Raw genomic sequence first — 14,031 nt, forward strand, 5'->3', positions numbered from 1 at the left:
CATAAGAACAAATTTAATGCCATATGTCAGTGATAATAAACTTGATTCTGATTCTGGATGTAAGAAAAATTGAGGCTTATGGGCTCTGTAGGAAGGTAGGGTTAGATTTATCATGTATGTATACAGTAGATTGCACCACATTGAAATACCCCATCACTGAAATGTTCCCAGGCTCACTGTCAAGAACTCTTCATCTCATGTTCTCGATATTTATTTCTTATTTATTAATTATTATTATTTATTTCCTTTTGTATTTGCACAGGTTGTTGTCTTTTGCACACTAGTTGAATACTCAATTTGGTGCTGTCTTTCATTGATTCTGTTATGGTTATTGTTCTGTTATGGATTTATTGAGTATGCCCGCAGGGAAATTAATCTCAGGGTTGTGTATGGTGACACGTATGTACTTTATTAATAAATTCACTTTGAACTTTGAACATTGTGCGACAAAGTGCTCTTCCCGTGTTATTTAAGTCTATGTTTACAAACAGTTTGCCTTAAGATGAAATAGAGCCAGGGTGGGGTGGGGGAGGATGGAAATGGTTGTTAAGTTGCTAATTTTGTGACAAGGGACACATTAAATGTATTGGCTTTTGAGTTTTTTGTGTGGAGCAAATTCAATCTAGTTGAAGACTGGATGTAGGAGAAGCAGTTCCCCAGCACCACTGATGCAACAGTATTCGGGATGTTTTTACGGTGCCCACTCTGAGGGATTCAAACATGAAGTCACCAGTATCACCATTATCAGAAGTGACAGATCTTTCATTGTGCGTGGGGGATGAAAGGGGAGGTTGGAGATGACGAGGTATTTCACTGGGAGAAAGGGATTATCTGACCATATGAATAGAGTGGTAGAGAGTGACTGAGGAGAGAGAGAGAAACTTATAACAAGTCAGTTGGGCAGACAGAGAAATTAGCTGGTCAGTTTAGTACAAATGATCTGGTCTTTTATCAAGTTCGTACGTTTAGTCATAAAAAGGCAAACTTTTCAGTGATTAATGCGGTAAAATATGTTTTAGGAGTAAGTCACACTTAGTTTTATTAAAACCTATACATTTGCTTTATGAATCATTTAAAAAAGGGTGATTTTGCTTCCTACCATTTCATGCATGCAATTTATTCAATAGTGAAAATAAGATTTTGGTGCCATCTTTTGGCCGTTGCCAACAGTGGACTGAACCACAGCTAATCATCCCATGTTTGTCTAGATGAGCAGGTCCTTGGTTCTCTTGCTCAGCTGCCCTTTGCCTTGTGGTTCTATAAGGGCTGTTTCTTAGTTTGGTCGTTGTGTGTTGTTGTGTTGAACATTGTGGGCATGCTATCTTGCCACCAGAATGTGTGGTGACAATTGCAGGCTGCCCCAGCACATCCTTGGCTGTGTGTCTGTTAACACAAATGAAGCATTTTACTACATGTTTTGACGTGCATGTGATAACTAAATCTGAATCTGAATCGATGATTAAATCAGCCCCTGTGCTCCACCCTATCACTCTCTGACAACATGGAGAGTGGCTTGGGTAGTGAAACTCTGTGGGCAAAAACAAAATGCTGGAGGAACTCAGTGGATCAAGCAGCACCTGATGGTCAACACTTCAGGTCAAGACGCTACATCAGGACACTGCGTAAACACCCTGCCAAAGAATGGATGAACTCTTTAACATGCATCTATATCTAGCGATCTCATTAAGTGTCAGGCTCTACCTGTTCTTGTAGATTACTGCCTCTGACAGTTTGACATAAGTGACTGGATAGACTGTGAGGCTGTCCTCTGTAATGTTGCCAGTGTGCCTGAGCACATGCCAATGAGGGCCAAGCACTTCAGGAAAAAAACTAAGTGGAAATTCTGTCACTGGAACTTTTAATTATTTTTTAAAGATATGAAATCCAGAAATGAAACAACTAGACAATGAGGGTCTAAATGGCTGAAAGAAAAATCAGAAAATGAATTGAAAGGAAGAAAATCATTTGCATTTATATTGCTTTTCACATGCTCTACATCATTCTGTACCTCAACAATGATTATTTTGTGGGCAAACTCTGCAGTGATTTTAAGCACAGCAAGGAAATACAGCCATAACATAAGTTCATTAATGGTCTCCTAAAGAGGCAGGAAGGGATCACAAGGCAGCTATTGCTCTAGAGCGCCTGGCTCAATTATGAGCTCAACCTTTTACATTTGGCTGTTGTTTGTTATTCTTTGTATGGAGATTTTCATTGATTCTGTTGTATTCCTTTGTTCTATTGTGAATGCTCACAAGAAAATTAATCTCAGGGTAGTATATGAAGACACAGACATACTTTGAAAATGAGACTCAAGCCTCACAGATGCCTGACGCATCAATGTTTTAGGAACTGCTTCTTCCTCTCCACATCAGATTTCTGAGCAAATAATGAACACTGTTTCTTTTCTCTTTTTGAACTACTTGTTTTTTTATTTTTAAATATATATTTTATTGTAATTTATGGTGTTTTTTTCTGAATTTCACTTACTGCTGCCACAAAATACAAATATCATGGCATATGTCAGTTACGATAAACCTGATTCTGATTCTCACAGGAAAGCAACATCTATCATGAAAGACTCCCACTAGCCAGGTCATGCTCTCTTCTCACTGCTAAGTGGAGGTATAGGGGCTTCAGTTCCCACACCACCAGGTTCAGGAACAGTTACGTATTACCCCTCAACCATAGGGCTCTTGAAGCAGAGGAGATAACTTCAGTTACTCAACATTGAACCAATTCCACATCCTATAGACTCACTTTTGCATATGCTCTACAATGCATATCCTCAATACTATTTATTTATATTATAATTATTTTTTTGTTTTGCATTTGCTCAGTTTGTTATCTTTTGTACATTGGTTGTTTATTGTGTGCACTTTTTCATTAATTCTATTATGTTTCTTTTGTATTTACTGTGGCAAAGCCTCAAAAAGGCACATCCATCATTAAGGATCACACCCCCAGCACCCAGGATATGTCCTATTCTCATTACTACCATCTTGAAGACACATACTCCACATTTCAGGAACAGGTTCATCCCTTCCACCATCAGATTGTTCAAGGACAATGAACCAACCCATGAACACTAACTCACTATTTGTTTTTCTATCTTGTTACAATACTTACTGTATTTAATTTAGTGTACACACACACACACACACACACACACACACAGCTAGGGTGCTTAAAACTTTTGGACAGTACTGTGGTAATTTTATGTATTGCATTGTACTACTGTCAAACAAAAAAAAGTCATGAAATACGCGAGTAATGATAAACCTGATTCTGATACAGGTTTTGATTGTGGACTGAAAGTGGGAAGGGGGCAGGGAGAGGGGAATCATGGTGGGGAAAATTTGTTGTAATTTGCATTTTTTTTATGAATTGCGCTGTACTGCTGCCACAAATGTCAGTGATATTAAACCTGATTCTGATTATTTGCCACCAAAGCAGATGGGGGATAAGATCTTGGGGAAGTTAATGGGAATGCGATTGTAGGGAACATTGCTGGGGGGGGAGGGAAGGGGGAGGGCAGCATAGATGCAATGGGCTGAATGGCTGCCTCATTTCTCAAAAGGAATTAGGGAAATCTGGTCGAAGTTCTGAAAAGGTTGATGAGAACTATCTTTTCTGTTTGCAGGTGTTGATTTACAACGAGGAGAAGGAAAAGTGGCGTGTGTTTCAGCTGCGGTCTCTGACGAATCGGTTGCTGGAGACAGTGGAGTTTACGAGGCCTCTGTCAAACGGTATGCACCTTTTGCCTCATACTTCACTGAGCTTTACACATATAATCATCATGAAGGGCTTTGGTAGGTTTAATAGTTGGAAGCTGTTCCCATTATCCGGTGGCTCAAAGGCGAGGAGCATTGCTTTAAAATTTTCTATAAAAGACACAAGTTAGAAGGGAAAAAAGTGTGTTTAATTCAGATAAAGTTATGACCTGGAACTCACTGACTTTAAGAGTGAAACAGAATTACAGTGAGCTTTCAAAGGGGTGCTGTATCAGACTGGCTCTTGCAGCACTCTGGGAAATGAGTGGGAAAACAATATTAATGATTTATTCTAGGAGGAGGCAACGAAGTCTCAATGGATCAGATGGCCTTCTTTTGAGCTACATTTCTACAAATTTATGATTCTAAATATTAATAATTTTTAGTTGTACACTGTGAGTTGAAATTTCTTTTGGTTAAAATGTCAGTGCAGTGGGTGTGTTATTTTACATCCATCTACCACTAATCCATTTATTCCCTTAAAGAGGAGTCACAGGTAGAGAGGGTGGTGAAGGTGGCTTTTGGCATTCTGGTCTTCATCACTTAAGGAATCGAGCACAGAAGTTGGGATGTTATGTTGCAGTTGTACAAGACACTGGCGAGGCCAGACTTTGAAATGCTACGATCATTCCTGGTCACACCAATATAGGAAAGAGGCCATCAAGCTGGAAAGAGTGCAAAAAACACCTACGAGGATTTTGCCAGGACTTGAGGAACTGGATTACAGACGGTAGTTGAGTAGTCTAGGACTTTATTCCTTGGAGCATCGGTGGCTGAGAGGTGATCTCATAGAGGAGTATGAATTCAGGAGAAGCGTGGTAGGAGGAAGGCACGCAATCTCTTTCCCAGGGTTTATCAATCAAGAACTAGAGGGCATAGGTTTAGGGAGAGAGGGGGAAGGATTTAATAGGAAACCAAGGAGCAACATTTTGACACAAGGGGTGTACTTACATGAAACAAGTTGACTCTGGTTGAGGGAGGTACAATTACAACATTTAAAAGATATCTGGACAGGTACCTGGATAGGTAGTGCAGTGGTTTGCAGAGCACTTTACAGTACCAGCAACCTAGTTTCAATTCCCACCACTGTCCGTGAGGAGTTTGTATGTTCTCCCTGTGACCACGTGGGTTTTCATCAGGTGCTCTGGTTCCCTCGCACAATCCAAAGGCATACAGGTTGGTAGGTTAATTGGTCACTGTACATTGTTCCATGAGTAGGCTAGGGTTAAATAGAGATTGCTGGGCAGCACGGCTTAAAGGTCCAGAAGGGCCTATTCCATGCTATATCTCAATCAACAATGAACAATGGGTCAAACGCGGGCAATGGAACCACCTTGGATGGGCATCTTGGTTGGCATGGGCCAGTTTCTATGTTGTATGACTCTGACTCTATTGCTGTTCAGATCCTGTACCAATCATGATCTATTTTCATCTCTTCCCCACATCCACTTGCTGACCCTCAGCTATATCATCTGAAAAGACCCGGAGATCCATTTGTATGTTGATGACATATCACCACCTCTCTTAATGACAGCAGTGTCTAATAAATGATGCTTTATGATTAGAAATTGTCGTTGTTGCCTTCTTAACCTGATACATGGTGTTTACTAAGCCTATTGGGAGTCAATCACATTCATGTGAGATAGGTGCTGCATAGAAACCAACGTTCTTTCTAGTTTCTTTCCAATACATGGCTCTGCCTCCCTATAACATAGAATACATTTCTAACTTGCACGTTAAAGGACAAATGGGTTTCTTAGCTTTGTCTTATGAGTAGAAAATGAGGAAAAGTTCAGTTGGATAGGCAGGATCTTTGGAGAAAGAAGTGGAGTTAATCATTAAAGCTGGTGATCTATTATTAAAGCTCACTAATTGGCCGCGTATTTCCAGTATTGTACTATCTAAAATTCACGAGTGGCATTTAACTCCCAGAATGTAACTTATAAACATTTGAATTGAATTGACATTATTATTTGCATCCTTCACATACATGAGAAGTAAAAATCTTGACGTTATGTCTCTGTCTAAATGTGCAATATGCAATTTATAGTAATCCATAATAAATAGTATGTACAACAGAACAGTCAATATAGCATAGAAATACAACTGTATCAGTGTGAGTTAATCAGTCTGATGGCCTGGTGGAAGAAGCTATCCTGGAGCCTGTTGGTCCTGGTTTTTATGCTGCAGTACCATTTATTGCTGAAATTTAACCTGTCATTTATAGTTATCTTAATGTTCCCAAGTCGCATTGTCATCTTGTTTAGCTTGTAATTGCTCCTAGCTTAAGTATTATACTCTTCTGTTAGGCCAAGTGAAATGGAAGATGCTATTTATGATGAAGATGAGGCTTCCACATTAGAAGCACCTCAAATTCAGATTGGACTGAAGTAAGTGAGTTTAAAAAAAATATATATAGCTGAAAATGTAACTGGTGTTTCTTTATCCTTTTGCATCTTATTTCTGTCAGATTTCCTCTTCCTTCACTCCTTTCTCATGAGGTCACTAAATCAGATGGTACAGCTTTAGCAACCTGTATTTCTACCTCGCGTCCCTTGCAGTCTGTGTGGAGTTTGCACCTTCTTTCTGTGACTGTATGTACTCCTTTGATGTGCTCTGGCTTTTTCCTTTGCAAGCATCTTTGAAAGGATTTAGTTAACAAAGTCACCCACAAATTTCTACAGATGTACTTTGGAGAGTATTTTAACTGGCTGCATCACAGTCTAAGATGGTGGGTTGGGTGGGGGGGTTGGCTACACCACAGGATTGAATAAGCTACAGAGAGTTGTAAACTCAGTCAGCTCCATCATGGGCATGAGCCTCCATAGTATCCAGGACATCTTCCAGACGTGATGCCTTAAAAAGGTGGCCATCATTAAGAACCCCTTCTCATTGCTATCATCAGGAAGGAAGTACAGAAGCCTGAAGGCACACACTCATTGATTCAAGAACAGCTTCTTCTCCTCTGCCATCCAATTTTTGAATGGACATTGAACCCATGAACACTATCTCACTGTTTTTTATTTCTATTCTTGCACTCCTTATTTAATTTAACTATTTAATATATATGCTGCAATTCATATTTGTTTCTATTATTGTGTGTTGCATTACACTGGGACTGCAAAGACAGCAAATTTCATGACATACGCCGGCGATATTAAACTTGATTCTGATTCCTACATCCTTAAAACATGCTGGCTGCCAGCTTAATTGGAAAATGTAACTTAACCCATGTGTAGTTGGTTGGTACAAGAATCAGAGGGAGGTGAATGCACACCTCAGAGAGAATAGACTAAAAGACCATATGGCTGCCCACATTATCTGGGCTTTTTATAACCTTATACACCTTCTTAAATTGGATCTTAGACTCACAGCCCTCTATCACAGGCTATTGTGGTATTGACTGAAACTTTGCTTGCTTTTATGTTTGACACTGGGGCCTGTACTCACTTTTAGTCAACTTTAGTGACGATACACTCACAGGCCACTTTATTAGGAATACCTGTATGCATGTGCGTTAATGTAACTATCTAATCAGCCAATCATGGGGCAGCAAATCAATGCATAAAAGGATACAAACACATTCAAGAGGTTCAGTTGTTGCTCAGACCAAAGATCAGAATGGGGAAGAAATGTGATCTAAGTGATTTTGACATTGGAATGATTTCTGGTGCCAGATGGGGTGGTTTAAGTATCTCAGAAACTGGGATCTCTTGGGATTTTCACACACAGAAGTCTCTAGAGTTTACAGAGAATGATGTGGAAAAAAAATCAGTGAGCAGCAGTTCTGTGGGTAGAAATGCCTCAGAGAGGTCAGAGGAAAGTGGACAGGCAGGCTCAGGCTAACAGGAAGGCAGCAGTAACTCGAATACCATGTGTTACAGCAGTAGCGTTCAGAAGAGCATCTCTGAACACACAACACATTGAATCTTGAAGTGAATAGGCTACAGCAGCAGAAGACCATGAACATACAGAAATATACTCACCTCTTGTTAATGGCTGCCTCTTTAAGGTCACTGCAGGCAACTGGAGTACGTCTGTATCTGCCTCAGCAAGGATGATCTAACCCAGAGCTTGACTGAGGTCAGCCTTGGAATAAACCAAAAACCATACATGTTGTAAACATTTAACAAAAGAGGCAGCATCTGTGCAGAGAGAAAAGCTATGATATTTTCAGTCTAAAACATTTTTATTGACTGTGCCAATTTTGTCTGGTGACTATTTCAATGTTGAATGATCTGTTGATTTATTAAACTTTGCCTACAACAGGTATGATCCCACCAATGGAAGTTTTATTATAATTCTCATACAGCTGAGAAATCCAACTGCTCTACTTGTGCCCCCTGGAGGTAAAGTGTAAGTATTGGTCTCTGTGAAGACCCATTTGGCTTACTTTGTTTAAGACAGAGCCAGATTAAGCTCAAGATGACAATAAATTGGTAATTTTTTTTGTCACATGTACCAAGGTACAATGTGAAAGCTTGTTTTGCAGATCATTTCAGGCCATCAGTACACTGAGGTAGTACTAAGGAGAATAATAACAATGCAGAATAAAGTGTAACGGGTACAAAGAGAGTGCTGCACAGGTTCAAGTCCATAATGAGGTGGATCATGAAAACTTAGAGCACAGCCTTGAATTTGTCCTCCAGAAAATCTCTTGCGGTGACAGCTTGGAACTGAGTGATTGGCTTGGATGAGAATCTGAGCTCACATATAAAGCAGGCCAGTTAAGAGCAACAGTGCAACCTGCACAATCTGCTGCAGGAACTCAGCAGCCCGGGCAGCATCCGTGGAAGTGAATGAACAGTCGACGTGTTGGGTCGAGACCCTTATTCAGCACTACACGAGTGACAGAGTTCCTCACTGTTGTGTACAAGTTTTGTCGACCCGTTAGAGAAAGAATGTAGGGGGTTTGAGAAGGGTACAGAAGGTGTTTACCAGGATTAGAGGGCATGAGGTTGGATAAACTTGGGTTGTTTTCTCTGGAGTATCCGAAGCTGAGCAGTTTATGAAAGGTATAGATAGGGTAGACAGAATCTTCTTCCCAGGGTACAAATGTCAAATACTCGAGGACATGCATTTAAGTGAGAGGGGGATACTTTAAGGGAAATGTGCAGTACAGAGAATGGTAAGTACCCGGAACAGACTGCCAGCAGGAATGGTGATGTCTAAGAGGCTGTTTGTAATGAGCTATTCGGGCCTCTGTGGGGCACCAGAGAATGCTGGGCTCTGACGTTTTAAGAGCACCAGAATTGGTTAATTGTTTTTTAGTGAGAGTTGTTAATCATTCAGCGTTCCTTGTGTTTTTCTCAAGCAGCTCGCTGTTTGTAATGCAGTCTCCTGGTGCCTCTGTTTAAGCTTAAGTTTATTTTGACGGGCTCAGGGATTCCGTGTTACTTGTATTATCTAAGCGGATGCCCGATTAGTGCTAATCATGGGGTCCTAGTTTAGAGAATGTTACTTCTCGGAGCATTGCTCAGCTGAGCCACCAACGTGCTTTTGGAATTACTATGAAGAAACTCCCACTGTTGTCTCCACCTTGGAGTCTGCCTTTCCACCGCACTTGTGTTCCGATGTTGCCAGCACACGTCATGGCACTGTTAGACGCACGAATATGCAAGGAATGGAAGGATATAGATCGTCCAGGCAGAAGAGAGTCCATTTAATTTGACATCCTGTTCAGAACAGAAATTGTGGGCTGAAGGGTCTGTTCCTGTGCAGCACTTTTCTTGTTCTGTGTTTTAGAGAGTATTCAATGATCCAGTGCTTTCACATTCACGATTACTGATACTAGCTTTTTACTTCAGATTTATTTAATTCTTTAAATTAAACATCCACAGCTGCTGTAACGAGATCTGTACTACAGATCAATAGTTCACTCTGCTGAATATCTGTGGAATTCCACCCTTGAATGGAAAAAAGAGAAAAAGGGAATTAAAACTAAATGGAGATAAATCCTATTCAGACAAATGTTCTTTGCTGATCTGACCTTGTTACTGGTTATTAAATCTTTAATAATTTCAGTCCTTTGTGTAAATGTTTGATCACTCAATCCCGCAGGTATATCAGAGCCGCTTTGCTTCCAAGTTCGTGTGACTCCAGCAGCCTGTTCCGCACAAAGGTTCACAGTGTTGCAGAGACTCTCGTCTTCAAAGAGGTATTCAGGGTAGCCATTACCCAAGTGGCTTTGCATCAGAAGACACTGCGAGTGGATGTGTGCACTGTGGGGAAGACACAGGTGGAGGATTGTCTGGTGAGAAATGAAGAAGCTCAATTAAGATTATTGCACAGTCATTAGATCATGAGACTATCAATGATCTCCAGACAGATTCCAAGGAAGTTCACGTAGCAGCCTGAGAAATGTGCACAGTTAATGCTGGGACAAAAAAAACTGAAATTCAAAACAAAATTAGGCAACTTTGAGCAGGAAGCAGCAAAGAAGGTATTTATAGACAATAGACAATAGGTGCAGAAGTAGACCATTCGGCCCTTCGAGCCTGCACCGCCATTCTGAGATCATGGCTGATCATCTACTATCAATACCCAGTTCCTGCCTTGTCCCCATATCCCTTGATTCCCCTATCCATAAGATACCTATCTAGCTCCTTCTTGAAAGCATCCAGAGAATTGGCCTCCACTGCCTTCTGAGGCAGTGCATTCCAGACCCCCACAACTCTCTGGGAGAAGTTTTTCCTTAACTCTGTCCTAAATGACCTATCCCTTATTCTCAAACCATGCCGTCTGATACTGGACTCTCCCAGCATCTGGAACGTATTTCCTGCCTCTATCTTGTCCAATCCCTTAATAATCTTATATGTTGCAATCAGATCCCCTCTCAATCTCCTTAATTCCAGCGTGTACAAGCCCAGTCTCTCTAACCTCTCTGTGTAAGACAGTCCGGACATCCCAGGAATTAACCTTGTGAATCTACACTGCACTTCCTCTACAGCCAGGATGTCCTTCCTTCACCCTGGAAACCAAAACTGTACACAATACTCCGCAAGTGTGGTCTCACCAGGGCCCTGTACAAATGCAAAAGGATTTCCTTGCTCTTGTACTCAATTCCCTTTGTAATAAAGGCCAACATTCCATTAGCCTTCTTCACTGCCTGCTGCACTTGCTCATTCACCTTCAGTGACTGTTGAACAAGGACTCCTAGATCTCTTTGTATTTCTCCTTTACCTAACTCTACACCGTTCAGATAATAATCTGCCTTCTTGTTCTTACTCTCAAAGTGGATAACCTCACACTTATTCACATTAAATGTCATCTGCCAAGTATCTGCCCACTCACTCAGCCTATCCAAGTCACCCTGAATTCTCCTAACATCCTCATCACATGTCACACTGCCACCCAGCTTAGTATCATTAGCAAACTTGCTGATTTTATTCTCAATGCCTTCATCAAAATCATTGATGTAAATCGTAAACAGCTGTGGTCCCAATACCGAACCCTGTGGCACCCCACCAGTCACCACCTGCCATTCTGAGAAATACCCATTCACCGTTACCCTTTGTTTTCTATCTGCCAACCAGTTTTCTATCCATGTCAATATCTTCCCCCCAATGCCATGAGCTCTGATTGTACCCACCAATCTCCTATGTGGGACCTTATCAAATGCCTTCTGAAAATCGGGGAACACTACATCCACACTGGATCTCCCTTGTCTAACTTCCTGGTTACATCCTTGAAAAACTCCAATAGATTAGTCAAGCATGATTTGCCCTTGGTAAATCCATGCTGGCTTGGCCCAATCTTATCACTGCTATCTAGGTATGCCACTATTTCATCTTTAATAATGGACTCTAGCATCTTCCCCACTACTGATGTCAGCTGACAGGACGATAGTTCTCTGTTTTCTCCCTCCCTCCTTTCTTAAAAAGTGGGATAACATTAGCCATTCTCCAATCCTCAGGAACCGATCCTGAATCTAAGGAACATTGGAAAATGATTACCAATGCATCTGCAATTTCCAGAGCCACCTCCTTTAGTACCCTAGGATGCAGACCATCTGGACCTGGGGATTTGTCAGCCTTCAGTCCCATCAGTCTACTCATCACTGTTTCCTTCCTAATGTCAATCTGTTTCATTTCCTCTGTTACCCTATGTCCTTGGCCCATCCATACATCTGGGAGATTGCTTGAGTCTTCCCTAGTGAAGACAGATCTAAAGTACTTATTAAATTCTTCTGCTATTTCTCTGTTTCCCATAACAATTTCACCTAATTCATTCTTCAAGGGTCTAACATTGTTCTTAACTAGCTTCTTTCTCTTCACATACCTAAAAAAGCTTTTGCTATCCTCCTTTATATTCCTGGCTAGCTTGCGTTTGTACCTCATTTTTTCTCCCCGTATTGCCTTTTTACTTAAGTTCTGTTGTTCCTTAAAAATTTCCCAATCATCTGTCCTCCCACTCACCTTAGCTTTGTCATACTTCCTTTTTTTTAATGCTATGCCATCTCTGACTTACTTTGTTAACCACTGTGGCCCCTTTTCACCCTTTGAATCCTTCCTTCTCCAGGGGATGAACTGATTTTGCATCTTGTGCATTATTCCCAAGAATACCTGCCATTGCTGTTCCACTGTCTTTTCTGCCGGGATATCTGTCCAGTTAACTTTGGCCAGCTCCTCCCTCATGGCTCCATAGTCTCCTTTGTTCAACTGCAACACTGACACCTCCGATCTGCCCTTATACTTCTCAAATTGCAGATAAAAACATCATATTATGGTCACTACCTCCTAATGGCTCCTTTACTTCAAGATTGCTTATCAAATCCTGTTCATTACACAACAGTAAATCCAGAATAGCCTTGTCCCTGGTCGGCTCTCGTACAAGCTGTTCCAAGAATGCATCCCGTAGGCATTCTACAAACTCCTTATCTTGGGGTCCAGCACCGACCTGATTCTCCCAGTTCACTTGCATGTTGAAATCCCCCATAACTACTGCGACATTTCCTTTGCCACATGCCAATGTTAACTCCCTATTCAACTTGCACCCAATATCCATGCTACAGTTTGGTGGCCTGTAGACAACACCCATTAGGGTCTTTTTGCCCATACAGTTCCTCAGTTCTATCCACACAGACTCTACTTCTCCTGATCCTATGTCCCCCCTTGCAAAGGACTGAATCTCATTCCTCACCAACAGGGCCACTCCACCCCTTCTGCCCACATTTCTGTCCCTACGATAGCACGTATACCCTTGTACATTCATTTCCCAGGTCTGATCTCCCTGCAGCCCTCCATTATCCCAACGACATCATAGTTACCCATTCGCACCTGAACTTCAAGCTCATCCGCCTTATTTCTGACACTTCGTGCATTCAGATATAGAATTTTTAGCCCATTTCTCCTCTCTCTGTTTAAATCGCTGCCTATTGTGCTTAACCCAGCTCCCTGACCTCCTATCGGGCTATACGCCCCTTGAATTTTGTTGGCCTTCCTAAATTTACTTACTCTTTCTGCACATTTAACTCCATGTTCCGTCAAACCATCTCTCTGTCCTCCTTATCACTTGTTCCGCCTCACCTTTCTCTACTACACACTTAATATTCCGGAACCGTGTAGTCCCCACCTGTCCTTTATTCTTCATCTCGCTGTCATCTCTCGCATTCTGGATCCCTGCCCCCTGCAAATTTAGTTTAAACCCCCCTGAGCAGCACTAGCAAACTTTCCTGCAAGAATGTTAGAACCGTTCCAGTTCAGGTGTAAACCGTCCCATCAGAACAGATCCCACCTTCTCTGGAACAAAGCCCAATTATCTAAAAATCTGAAGCCCTCCCTCCTGCACCATCCTCTCAGCCACGTATTAATCTGTATAATCCTTCTGTTCCTTGCCTCACTCGCACGTGGCACAGGTAGCAATCCTGAGATTGTTACCCTGGAGGTCCTGCCCTTCAGCTTTGCACCTAACTCCCTGAACTCCCTATGCAGGACCCCCTCACGCATCCTACCCATGTCATTGGCCCCTACATGGACCACAACATCTGGGTTCTTGCCCTCCCTCCCAAGAATAACCTGCACCCGATCTGAGATGTCCTGGACCCCGGCACCAGGGAGGCAACATACCATCCGAGACTCCCGATCTTCCTCACAAAATCTCCTATCCGCCCCCCTGACTATAGAATCCCCTATCACTACCACTCTCTTCTCTTCCTTCCTCCCCTTCCTAGTTGAGGGTCCAACCTCAGTGCCAGAGGCAGGACCACTGCAACTTGTTCCTGGTAGGTCATCCCCAACAACAGTATCCAAAACGGAAT

The 14,031-nt window shown here is 41.8% G+C and overlaps 1 protein-coding gene across 8 annotated transcripts in view; it reads left to right on the plus strand.

The window, feature by feature from the left end:
- The window catches only part of LOC132396621 (protein WWC2-like), a 248,051-nt gene that overhangs the window by 202,550 nt on the left and 31,470 nt on the right, over positions 1–14,031 (plus strand). For all 8 annotated transcript variants that reach the window (XM_059974319.1, XM_059974317.1, XM_059974320.1 and 5 more), the window contains 4 exons: positions 3,644–3,749; positions 6,083–6,163; positions 8,043–8,129; positions 9,834–10,026. In XM_059974319.1, coding sequence (XP_059830302.1) covers positions 3,644–3,749; positions 6,083–6,163; positions 8,043–8,129; positions 9,834–10,026 — 467 coding nt within the window. The remainder of the gene's footprint in view (positions 1–3,643; positions 3,750–6,082; positions 6,164–8,042; positions 8,130–9,833; positions 10,027–14,031) is intronic.

This window comes from Hypanus sabinus, chromosome 7 (assembly GCF_030144855.1).
Source record: "Hypanus sabinus isolate sHypSab1 chromosome 7, sHypSab1.hap1, whole genome shotgun sequence".
Classification (NCBI taxonomy): Eukaryota; Metazoa; Chordata; class Chondrichthyes; order Myliobatiformes; family Dasyatidae; genus Hypanus; species Hypanus sabinus.